The sequence below is a fragment of the Rhynchophorus ferrugineus genome, unplaced genomic scaffold, assembly GCF_030347505.1.
Source record: "Rhynchophorus ferrugineus isolate W39M unplaced genomic scaffold, kcgeb_rfMv2 rfM4, whole genome shotgun sequence".
Classification (NCBI taxonomy): domain Eukaryota; kingdom Metazoa; phylum Arthropoda; class Insecta; order Coleoptera; family Curculionidae; genus Rhynchophorus; species Rhynchophorus ferrugineus.
In genome coordinates this window covers 16,666,127-16,679,349 of record NW_027472583.1, presented here as the reverse complement: position 1 = coordinate 16,679,349, position 13,223 = coordinate 16,666,127, and the positions used below count along the sequence as shown (strand labels likewise).

The following is a 13,223-nucleotide window of genomic DNA, read 5'->3' as shown; positions in this document are numbered from 1 at the left end:
ACTAAATTGGGTTGAACTAGATCTGTCGAATATTTAATAATATTTTACAAAGAAGTATCTAATTTTACGTTTTATTTCATGATGTATTTTTTTAATAAAATAACATCAGTCTCATTATTTTACTTCAACAATTTGGTTTTAAATATTCAACAATAATCAAGAAATAATGAAAATAATAATAGCTGTGGTGAAACAATCACATACACAAGTACCCAGTGTATGTAATAATTTGTATAAATATGAATATTCCGTCCATCTTAATACATTTGATTTTGGAGAAAGTCAATAATTCACCGATCATCAGCAACCATAATATTATATAGTCTATTCAAAGTTTTTTAGTAATGCATCATGGATATTTGTGACGTAGAAATATTGCAATGTTGCCGCATTAACTCTGAGTTTTAGTTCAGTTTGGCTTTGACATACAAAAAAAATTAAATGTATTCTAAGCCTATTTTGAAGCAAAGACAAATCGTACTACAAAAATGGTATCGAAAAGTTGGTGGGTGGTCGTGTAATTTTGCCAAAAATACTCAGAGTTAATGCGGCAACATTGCAATATTTCAACGTCACAGATATCCATGATGCATTACTAAAAAAACTTTGAATAGACCATAATTCCAATGGAAGCCTTTCAATAACTGCATCGATATTAACTAGACATATCAAATGTATTAATAATGGACTTTTAAACACCAAAGATTGATAAAAAATTTACGTTTTTATCCATTTTTCGGTCCGAACAATAGTGTCATTGTACTAAATGTCCACAATAGCGTGCTCCAAATTAGAATCACAGCAGTATTTTTCTGGTCGCACGCCGAAATGACGCAGCATAAAATTAAATGCAGCAGGATCTTTTGCGCGAATTTTTCCATAGTTCCAATTTAAATTGTGCCTGTCGCTGTTGGTTTGCTAAAATGCCAGTTAATTTTATTGGAGCGATTATTGTTAGCAAACAAAGGCAAATTTTAGACTTGGTTCTATTTTTCGTTTTTTTTTCTTCTTATTATTTTTAACATTGACGTAAAACGGTTATGAAACTCGTTTTAACTGTTGGATCAATACTTATTTTACATACATTTATTCGCCTTGTTTTAGCTCTGTTGTTCTGTTGTCGTGATTAATATATAGTACATTTTTCATAAATCTCACTATTTTCAGCTTACACTTGTTACAACCACAATACTTTTTAATTTCTTGAATGTATAACTTCATTTTTACGGATTTTCAACAAATTTATTTCACAGAAAAAAATAGATAATAACATAACATACCGACTGGTGAGTGACCAACATATAAATTATCCCAGAAGACATCCGGTCTTACCCAGCCTGGTTTTAAGCTGCCCATACAAAAAAAACAATCATACTTGCCTTATTACATCACAATCAATCACTTTGTGAATAAAATGCCAACAACGCTCGTCCACATGTTGCTTGAATTGTGAAAACCTACTACTTGAAAACACCTTGGCCTTATCAATTGAACAAATATTGAAACGAATTGAATTCATATCATTGAATCAATAAATTAAATAATTTTCTTCCATAACGAAATCGCTTTCATAGCGTCTGTGATGAAGACGATTTTTTGCATTTTTCTGGACAATTTGACAATAGATCACTGTCAGGATATTTACTAAACTATTTTTTGCATTTTTACCATTTCATACCATTCAACATTCATAACAAAAGTAGCAATCATCATCAGTTTTCAAATATCAAGTCGGACAAATATTCCTTCTTTGATTTTTGCGTATGACAGTTTTGGAAACAACTTGGTTAAGTACGAGAAAGCCACCAAGCTACCAGCTAGTCATTTTGACATTCATTGAGCAAAACTAGCAAACATCTACATGATTTTTCTGTTTTCTCCATAATGTTGGTACAGAAATTTCGAGAGCACATTTTTAACAAGTGACTATGTACAGTTTTGTTCTGCATGCATTACAAAACAATTTCGGTACCCATGGTTTGGTACGTATTTACTATAAAAAAATTAAAATAGTTATTCTATGTTTACTGAGCATATAACATCAACAAACATATAACAAAATACTTTCAATGAAATGATGTTTAATGTAACGTCATAAAGCTACATACATAAGAGCATATATATATATATATATATATATATATATATATATATATATATCGTTTTTTTTTTGTGATTCGTAACGGAGCAGAGTTGAATTTTTGAGAGATTTTAAGCTGCTCTTAAAGAAACCATCATCCTAGGCTTATTGATCTCAATCGATATCTTTGTGAATAAAAGCCTGACAACATTCGTCCACATGTTGCAAGAATTGTGAAAACACCTTGGCTAAGTTAAACTTCCATTATTATAATGGTATCCAAAATTAGATCAATTGAACAAATATTGAAACAAAATGGATAACTAAACTTTTGGATAACTTGATCAGATTTGTAAAATATATATATAATAAAAATTAGTATAATAATAGGTAATGAATTGCTAACCAATTACATTACAATAAGACTTTTAAATATTGAGTGATTTCATGTATTTTGATCAGCAATATCTATTGATAAAAATGTGAAGTATCGATATAAACAACTATTAAACAACCTATCCTAACTGTCATATTCGATGGTTTTGATATTTCCCTATATGAAATAGTAGTTCTCCGTTTAGCATTTGCAAAATTTTAATTTTATTGTTAAATTTGAAGAAATTTGCTACCTTTTTTATGATCTTATGGTAATGCTCACTCAATCATATCAATGACAAGTTTTGATTTCAACAGTCTAAAAGTTGTAATTTCGAATAATGTTAAGTATCTTAAAAGAAGATTTAGAATTGAAACAAAAATTAGTTTATATTGATGTGTCTATTATATCGGTTTACAGTCAGAAGATCCTGCTGTTTTGTTTATGCTGTGATGATATGATCTAGATAACGCTTCTAATATACCCCAAAGTGCCTTGTTTAGGGCTTGTCTCCATCTAACGCGTTCAGACATGTTACGCCACGACTATTTAGTTTTAAGACGCTTTACCCGGAATATAATACAAATAATACAAAGCGTTCCACTCTAAGATCCTCGATCTCCTCGTCCCCCATCACCACGACCTGCTTCCCGCAAATTTCCCATGAAGTGCCGCCTCCCCGCCCCTTTCCCCTCGCTCACTCCCCCTTCCGATGTCTACGCTACACCCCATTGTGTCGTGCTCGTTACCGGCATTGTTGTGGTTGTCTTGTGTCCGCCAGATGAACGGCGTGTGTCCGACGAGCAGCGGCATCGGTCCAACCGCCCCCGGCCCGCCGTCCGCCAGCGTGTCCGCTCCCGCGGGTCGCCCTCGACCGGAGCCGCCCCGTCGCAGCCGTAGCCAAGGTACCCGCAAACTGCACAAATGCCTATCGACGGCGTCTTACTCGGAGGACCAGTCGTACTACGCGGGGGCGGCCACGGCGCCGCCCTTCTGCGTCACCCAGCCGCTCGATCGGCACGCCAAGCAGCAGCTGATGGTGGCCCGGCAGTATTGCAGTTTTGGTAGTACACTCTCAGTCACCAATCGAGATTATTGCATTGATGAGGGTTCGATCATTGTCATTGATGTTTTTCGAGGTTTTCCTTTCCGTTTCTGGCACATTATTTTTTTTCTCTCACCACTGGATAAGATAAGATCTGAGAAGTACGACAAAATATCGTTTTATTCGTGTTTTTTTTTGCCTATCATTATCATCAACATAGCATTATCCTGTACGCTTAATATTTATATGTAGTTTATCCAATAAAACAGTGAACTCGCGTCATCTTATTTATTATAACATAAAATCTGATATATAACAACATTCTAATTTAAATAAAATAATGGGCCCCGTTAGTTTATAGGTTAGAATTGTTTTATTATATTTACATTGAACTCTTTTGAAAACCATCTATGGTATCCCATGAAGGTCTAATCTACTTAATTAACAATTGTATATTCAAGTAATGTCTTTTACTTTCATTAGAAAGCATATTTACCTTTTTATGTTTAGTTCTTGTTTCCTTCGTTGCTGTGTTTCATTGTCAAATCATTCTAATATCACGGTATTTCCCCTTAGTTTCTTCTATTATTATCTGGGTATATTTTTCTTGGTGAAATTTGATTTAATTACTGTATTCTCCATAATGCATTTACCATATCTGCATAACAGTTAGTATTACATACATTGGCTAACCATATGTTCATATAACATATATTCTGAACAATTACACGCATATCTGTGCATATAAATCTTTCACACTCTGCAATATGATTTTACACAGTTATCCTATATTAATTATATACCCATCTTTAGTTATTTCCACTCTCATCACCCTGTCTTGGTAATTGTCAGCATTGAATCATAATCCCACATCCAGAAAGTTTTATTCACTGACTGTCATTTCCTCAGCCACTATTCAAGTCAATAACTAAGCTGTTAAATTACAATCTGACACTAATTCTTTCTTCCAGATATCCAAACAGTTCTTGCTTGTATATCTTTCTCATCCTGCATGTCTATTGTAGTAATTCTTTACCACATCTCATAGCAATTTATTTTCATCTGATCTACTGCGTATGTTTTTCCAGGCCTATTAGCTAAAGAAGTAAATTAATTAAAACGCATTTAAGCATACCAAGCTATATAGCTATTTGTTTTGATTTATGTTATGCAGGCCTTACTTTAATTATAGCCTTTGCCAATCCACTTACTGGTATCTTTTTTACCAGTGTACTATCGTATGGTGCATTGGCCTAACAATAACTGATGGTTCCTCCTAGTTAATTAATCGCTGAACAGCACTCTTGAACATGAAGAAAAACACTAACTCTGCTCAAGGAATAAAACCATTCTTGTTTCTAGCATGAAGAACAATATATCTGCGATGAATTATTGAAAAAATATAATTAACAAAACCTAATCAAATATTATTCTAATTTTTCTTTCTCCATGAACTTTTGTTGTCTTTACATTCTCTTTATTAGCATCTTGCCAAGGATGACCTAATATTCGATTATGAAATATCTATGTCTATACACAAATTGAAATAACAAATATTCCTTAATTTTATTATATCTTTTAAAAATTGTATTCTTTTAAAAACATGTCTGAAAGTTTCATTAGACCTCTTCGTGGGTTATCTTATATTAAAAAATTACTGAGTTTTTATACATTTCATAAATGTAATCTCGAATTAAACGAACATCGGGGTGTCACCAATAGTCATCAATCATCATATCATCAATACTTAGGGATTTTACTGGCACGATGAGCCCCTCATTATCTCGGTCCTGTTCAAAGTAACTGATTAGAGACGTAATCAGTTTCTGACTCTGACTATCTATTACTTTCAGCATTTTCAATCAGAGCCATATGGTACATTAAGTAGCAATTTGAAATTTATCAAAAGAGGCCAAGCGCGAAAACAACTTTTATTATCATTATTTTATAACCTCTTATTATCACTAAGGCTTTGCAGACATTTGACAACCGGACGACTTTATTAGGCTGATTCGGTTATATGTTCGAACGCATCAAACAGCATTGTATTTATTTTTAACTAGAATAAAATAAAAAGGAAAATATTATCTGGTATTGAAACAAATTTACAAACTGCACTAGGCAACACATTATACATCTTGATGACGTGAGTTCACTCCTATTATGGATATACTATAATGGTATTACTTTTTATAGAAACTAGAGGCTAAAAAACTAGTTACCTCACCATTTAATTAATAGTATTTTATATTTGTAAGTTAATAGTTTGGTAGAAAAATTTAAAGCTTTACGTTTAGTTACATCAAATTTTAAGGCATGTTCAAAATTATTATTTTAATGCATATTTTTATTAAGGTAATATTTCATCTTTCAAAACAAATCAAGCATTAAAATTATTAACCGTATTAAGTAAATATTAATTGCTGAAAACAACACTCAATAAGTCTCCTGATAATGAAACATGAAATAAAAATTAAATATTTTTTGAAATTTGATGTTATTGATAAATATAATATTCGTCAAAATTTATTCATATTATAAATAAATAAATTTATTTATAATATATATTATTTCGGTACTTTTTTTGTCGACTGATTTGTTTTTGATCGCTTTTGGAGGTTTACACTATTTACTCAGCTAGCGATGTTGAGGTACAGTAAACTCAGGTATTTAGTAACGGATTTATTAACATGTTTTATCTATTGTCACATATCGAGCTAAGAAATTGTTTAGTAGTACAAAAGGCAGTACAAAACGAAATTTTTAGGCATACCAACTAGGTGGAAAATATATTATCTTTCAAAGAACAATATATAGACTGTTCAAAGTTAATTTGTACGTTCGTCGTTTAAATTTGTGACATCAAAACGTTGCTGTGCAATGTTGCCACATCAACTCTGAATTTTAATTCAATTTAGCTTTGACATACAACAAAATTCTAATCTAAATAAAATAATTGAACAAAAATGTTACCAAATATAATTTATTTTAACATTATAGTACATCTAAAAACTACAGTTAATTATACAGTCATAATAGTTTATAGGTTAGAATTATAACCTCTGATCACTATTGCTTTCAAGAATTTTGCATATGTCTGACAATGGACTACTTTGACAGGCTCATGCGTTTACGCGTTCGAACTAATCAAACAGCATTCTGTCACTTTTTAACTATAATAAATTGAGAAGGAAAATATTATCGGATTTTGAAACGAATTTACAAATTACGGCAGGCAATATATTAAACATCTTGACGTATGTACAAAAAATCTCTAACTGTCAGATTGACTATTCATACTATGACTATAATCATATGAATCTGTCAATAACGCTTCCATCTATATGTCAAATCAGAGACTTATTGAGTGATGTATTATATAGTTATAACCAGTTAAAATGTATCGTGTCTTAACACAACTATATATATAAAAGATATTTTGTCGTATAGATAGATCACTACACTGAAAATCACCATATATCTACAGTTGAAATACTTCCCAGCGAGTTCACATCACTATTATTTTTCCACTCTAACTCACTCTTTTTTCACCTCAAGTCTTATTTCCATCACTAGCTTCATCTCACTAAATTTTAAAAACTGACTAAAAACTAATTAATTAATAAGCTTGTTACAGAGCCCAAATTATCATCGAGGCTGTGAGATGTTTTTTTTCGAACGCTTTGTTTTTCATATAGAACAGCTGTTCTTGTAGAATAGTAAAGGGTTATATAAACAGTCGTTCAAATTAATCTTTTTTCTAATTCTTGAATAAAACACAGGTGGAATTAATTTTATTAAGCAATTAATAATAAGCAAATAAGCAGACATCAACTATCTAATAATTTTTGGTGATATTTTAGCACAACTATATATATATATATATATATATATATATATATATATATATATATATATATATATATATATATATATATATATATATATATATATATATATATATATATATATATATATATATATATATCAACAAATGATTCAAATAATTTAATCATTTACTTTATAGTTATTTTTATATACGTAGTTTTCATTTTAAATTATTTTGTTATTGTAGTTAATTGCATGATCTTTATAGCGAATTGATATCATATTATGTTGTAATAAAATGTAAAACAAAATTGTGAGTGATCTAGTAGCTTTTGTTTCTGTACTATATTATTTAAAAGTGCCTTTAGAACTAAATTATGTTTCTAAAAATTGTATTCATATCATTTGAAGTTACTAAACCAACAATAAATGATAGTGTTCTAAAGATTATGATCAGAAATGTTAAACTGTCTATTGTAAGCGTCAGATGATGTTTAACAGCAACATTACCAGTTCTAAATATAAATAATACCCCTCTTATTGCTTTTATTTAATTTTTCATTAATTTAAAAAAAAATAATATGACATATTTTTTGTATATTTGACGATAGACTTAGGAAAGCTGTAGCGCCATCTGTGTTTTATGTAAGAATTAAAGAAAGAGGTATCAATTTGAAACAATTATTAGTTTTGTATTTGGGATAGTGAGTTCGATAAAACCAAACCCTTTCATCTTAGTCCGTAATATTCTCCAATATATATACCTCCCCTTGGTTGATAGATTTTAGATTTTTTTCATCGTATACTCCATTAGTTGCTGTGATCTTAAAGTATACATTCCTGATGGTTCATTTTACAGTAATTATAGGTTTATTATTCAACTAACCACTTTTCGTGGATTCATTATCACTATCCCGTACATATTGTTATCCAAATTAAGTGCTTTTTATTTGTAATTACACACATATAACGTTTAAATTCATTAATTAAATTTTTTAATATTTAAAATAGGCAATTAAATATTGATTAATGTTATTTTAGTATATTTTCCTCTAAGACAGTAAATGTTATTGAGCCCATTAAAATATTTTTTCTGTGTAAAAAAAATTGAAATTCTACAATATTGAGATAATATTAAATATAATACTACTGTCAACACAATAAAATTAACACATAATAATTAGTGTTGCATTTTTAAGTTTATTTAAGAATAAGAGAAAACATATCATAATTAATAACATGTAAATTCAAACAAATATAATTCAAAATTTTGAAATTATAAAAATATTTTATTCTGTTTAATATATTTATTTATTCTCTTTAGCTAAATGTTTACTTATGTAAATAAATACACCCCAATAATATTATTTTACAAAGGAATTATTAATCTAGCATACTTCTTAATATATATGTGAAACAACATATATTTTAATGCGTGAAATGTACAAAGTTTCCACCATTGGACAAGAAAGTATGTAAACAATATGTAAGATAATTAACAAAATGATCTCAAAATATTATCAAGTTTGAATTTGAATATTCTTCGGTTTTTATTTAGTTTTTTTTTATTTCTTTGATAATTTGTAGAAATACTTATGTGGTAAAACTGACTGTGCTTGAGTTGCCGTGAGTAGTTTCCCAATTTTAAAAGTGGCGGAAAGTCAATTTTACATCTAGATAACGGTCGACTTACACGTTAAAACGTCGGTGAATATATCTACATAGAAATACTTTAATAAAGTACCATCTTACCCAGCGTATTCACCGAACATTGCTCCTTCCGATTACTAAAATCACTGTATTTAAATAACATGAACATTCAATTTCAAATTCAATTCTTGAAAAATATTTATTAGTTCAATAAAATATAGGTATAATAATTGTAATTCATTATATCTGTTAATAAATATTAATCACTTAATTTGCGTAACGCTCTTTTATGGATAAGTTGTGATTTAAAACTTTTTTATGAACTCTTGTGAATTTTATCAATGTCTCTCTCTCCTCTCTCTTTCTCTCTCCCTCTCGTTCATCTTGGTCTGTTGCTGTCCTATCATCTTTGGGCTATATCTTCTCTAAATAACAATATCTTAAAAAAATTAAATTATAATAAAGATAGTGTAGCTTTGAAATCTGTAGATGTTTAGCCCATTTTTATTAGTGGTAGATATTGGAGGAAAACAAGCAATAGCAGTATCTGTTTAAAATATTATGTGCATTATTATCGTGGAGTTTTTGGTAGATTTTTGTCGATTCCACTAGTAGATACACACGCCTATATTTCTTTATTCCGTAGAATCTTCACCTAGGTAATAAATGTAGTATTATTATCATCAGACTAGACTCTTTTTAAATGTTATTTTTTCTGTTTCACGAAGGAAATTTCACAAAACCACCGCTTCAACGATTTTGTGCAGTTTCCCTTCGTCCATCGTGGAAGAAAACTGATCGCGACTGAGCATGTCACACGTCACATCATTACCAATGGTGACTAGATGTACTTCCAAATCTGTAAACACCATCCATTGCATTGAACGTTGTGCATCGAACTGAGAGCAGCTTTTTTACAGGCAACAAAATTAACTGTAAAAAAGTCAGTGACAACGAACGTGTTTACTGTTCTCTCTCTCTCTTTCTCGTTCTGTCTCTCTCTCTCACTCTCTTTGTCTCTCTATATCTGTCCCTTACGTTGCGTTGTTCAATGTTGTTGCACCCAAATACTACCTCAAAAATAAGAGCCGCTTGAAACGATTTATGTACTAACCCGATCAGCGTTTACCGATGAAATTATCGAAAAATATTTATTAACCTGTGATTGACACAAGAGCGGAAATAATTTTCGATAATTTCTCGAAGCAATAACCATATATATTTGTAAAAAAATAAACCGAGCTAGGTGCTTTGCATTCATTGTACCTTATAATAAGTGTTTCTTTTTTCCTTTTTTGTGTTAATACTTTTCCTGATTGTTGTGTTTTTTTTTTGTTAACCACCATCTCCAGATATTTCCGCTTAATCCAGTTGAAAAACCTTTGACGTTAGCGTTGTATAGTCAAAGGTTTGTGCATGTTTTTACCAACCAACTTTTCTATGAAACCGATGTGGTGTACTGCTATTGCGAACCGATAGATAGCATGCTGATGTTTTGTGTTGTGTTTTATGTTTTGGTAAGTCTAAGAGTATTCTGTTCTCGTTTTTATATATATTTTGAGTTCATCGCGTATGGATGATGTACTTTAATCCTTGTGCTTACTGATACTGCATGTTTATACAGAAATATAGTGTAGAACATTCGTCGGATCACTGCATATTGTCGCCAGTAATATCAAACATTATCAATTTTACTATTATATTTGAACAATATGAGGTGTATCAATGAGCATGGATTACTATTGACTTTCCACGAGTAGGATGATCATAACTAACGGTTGTCTTTTCTCTTATGGGTCGGGTAGATAAATTGGACAGCAGTTTCTCACGGTCCAGGTCAAGTTCCATGAGCAGTTTGGAAAATATAACATCTGAAGCAATCCAATGTTTGGTATTTGCCGATTCGTACACGAAAAAATCAGGTAATTGTCATATAACGTAAATTACACTTCCATATTTTATACGCGCTTTATAGTGACAGCTGAGTTGGGTTATCTTTTTCAATTTTATTAAAAACATCTGCGTTTGTAATGAATTTGTCATTTGTCGGTAAAATTGGAGACAGTACTCGAAGGAACATAAAATGATCTTACAGCATCACAGGGAGTTATGCATCAAGTAGTTTTCGTAAAGTATGGCAATTGGGGCGCCTTGTGAACTGAAATAAAGAGATGCTGAAAGGTAATTTTTACAAAATTACAAAAAGTTGATTCAAAAGTAAAAGGACAAAAAAAACTCGGTTCTTTACGTCAAATTATAACTGGATATAAAAAAGGATATTCTGTGAAAGAACAAAAAGTATAACATTGTGCCCGATCAACTGTTGACATCGATCTTAACATCAACAGCAAAGTCTGGTGGAAATGCACATAATGAGGCTCCAAAAGAATGTTTCTTACTACGATTTGATGCAACCTGGTGGTTTCGTAACATGCCCTCGGTATAGAGTACAATTACTTAATTTAAGCCATGTATTGCGAGAAAAATGAACATAATATGAGCAATGACATGACAAAATTCTTGTTTTGCACAATACGGAATATGCTCGGATTCATATGTAATACACTATATAAACGACATTCTATATGTAATGGGGAGCAAAATCTTAACAGTATGATTTTCTGTTAGTCTCTAGCTATATCAGTTACTTGCTGTATTCAAGTCATCAGTATTTCCAACCAAATTACCTATAGTCAGTAAGACATTACAAGTTCTTTAATTTTTTTAAAAAATATTTAATTATCATTTCTTGAAATTTTTCATATGTAATTTAATTGTTTTATTTATGTTTAGACAATAGATCAAACATTAGACGATATATTTTTCTCGAAATATTTGAACAATTGTTAGATGTACGCCCTAAAGTGTTTGTCCATTAAGTGACGGAGCTTTTGGAAATCTATCCTGACTTGTATTATGTTTGCGTTTTCGTTAAAATAAAAAGCACTGGAAAGGTGCTCTTCCTGCAATGGGACAAGTCAACACTCGAGGCAATATTACGTTTATTTGAAATACAATGTTATTAGTATATAAAACGATATCTGTATTCCTTTAAAAAAAATTTTAGTTTTGTTTCATATTTTGAAATATTGTCGGTCAGATGTCGAATATCCTTTGGTATTTAATTCTTAGCAGATTTTTTAGGCATTATTTAGTTCCATCGCAATATCATAGATACTTGGTGTATTTTTTGTTTATATTCCATTATTAAGTAAAAACGATATCTCTAAGAAATTAAGGCAACCATCAGACAAACCGCGTTGTCGATTTTCAGAGATTTAATTATATCAGAGAATGTTTTCCTCAAATAACCACGTAAGAGAACATTATTAATAACAATTGAACGATTACATAACGATTAATAACAATAACGATTGAACTAGTTATTAATCACATCTGGTGATATATCACATAGAGCAGACATGGCCACAAAAAAGATTTCTTCATTGAAATCAACGACTGCTTCAATTCAGCAAGACGTAAAGACCAGCATTCTTCAAATATTATTTATCTAAGTAGCAAACTTTTCAATTCAAACAGGTAACGGATTATAACGGAAGTTTGGTTTCATTTTACTTCAACAAAAAGTTGCTTTGTAAAGTGGGTAAAGATCAAACTTTTTCGACCACTATCCATTCATAATACATGTATACATCCATTTAAAGTAAAGATAATATGTTCTTAATATCTAAAAATAAATATTTTTTGGGAAGGAAAATGAGAAAAAAAGAATTAAATATACTCAAGATAAACTAATACTACTCATAAAACTTAATACCCGCGCATCAGTTTGATTGTATAAACGAATATTCAATAATTGACTAGGTGCTCATATCACAGATCATAGAAAAGACCCACAAGAAGGAAAAACCTTACTCAGTTAAATTCTTAGACGAAGCCCAAGTCTTCGACAAAGTTTTATGTGAAAAATTTATCTACAAGCTCTAGAAAATGTTACTGAAGCAATGCACTGAATTTTTAAACTATTACACATCAGCGAAAATGTTTAGTCAAACAAGATGAGGCCTACACAACAATGAAATAACTAAAGCAGATACACAACGAGAAGTGGTTTGGAACCAATTCTTTATATACTCTGCACATGTGATATACTACAGGAAACAAATATCATCAACAATACCGAAAAATCAACCAGAAGAATATAACACGGAAGCGATGATGAATCTTAATGCAAAACTCCGTTGAAATGAGCACATCGAAAAAATAATAACTAATTGGAATTT

The 13,223-nt window shown here is 30.6% G+C and overlaps 1 protein-coding gene across 4 annotated transcripts in view; it reads left to right on the top strand.

Moving 5' to 3' along the window:
* Tomosyn (syntaxin-binding protein tomosyn) overlaps nucleotides 1-13,223 on the top strand; it is a 360,116-nt gene that overhangs the window by 341,912 nt on the left and 4,981 nt on the right. For 2 of the 4 annotated variants that reach the window (XM_076402718.1, XM_076402719.1), the window contains one exon: nucleotides 10,778-10,901. In XM_076402718.1, coding sequence (XP_076258833.1) covers nucleotides 10,778-10,901 — 124 coding nt within the window. Of the gene's footprint in view, nucleotides 1-3,237; nucleotides 3,362-10,777; nucleotides 10,902-13,223 lie in introns of all 4 variants that reach the window. The other 2 variants (XM_076402722.1, XM_076402721.1) reach the window with 2 other exon arrangements.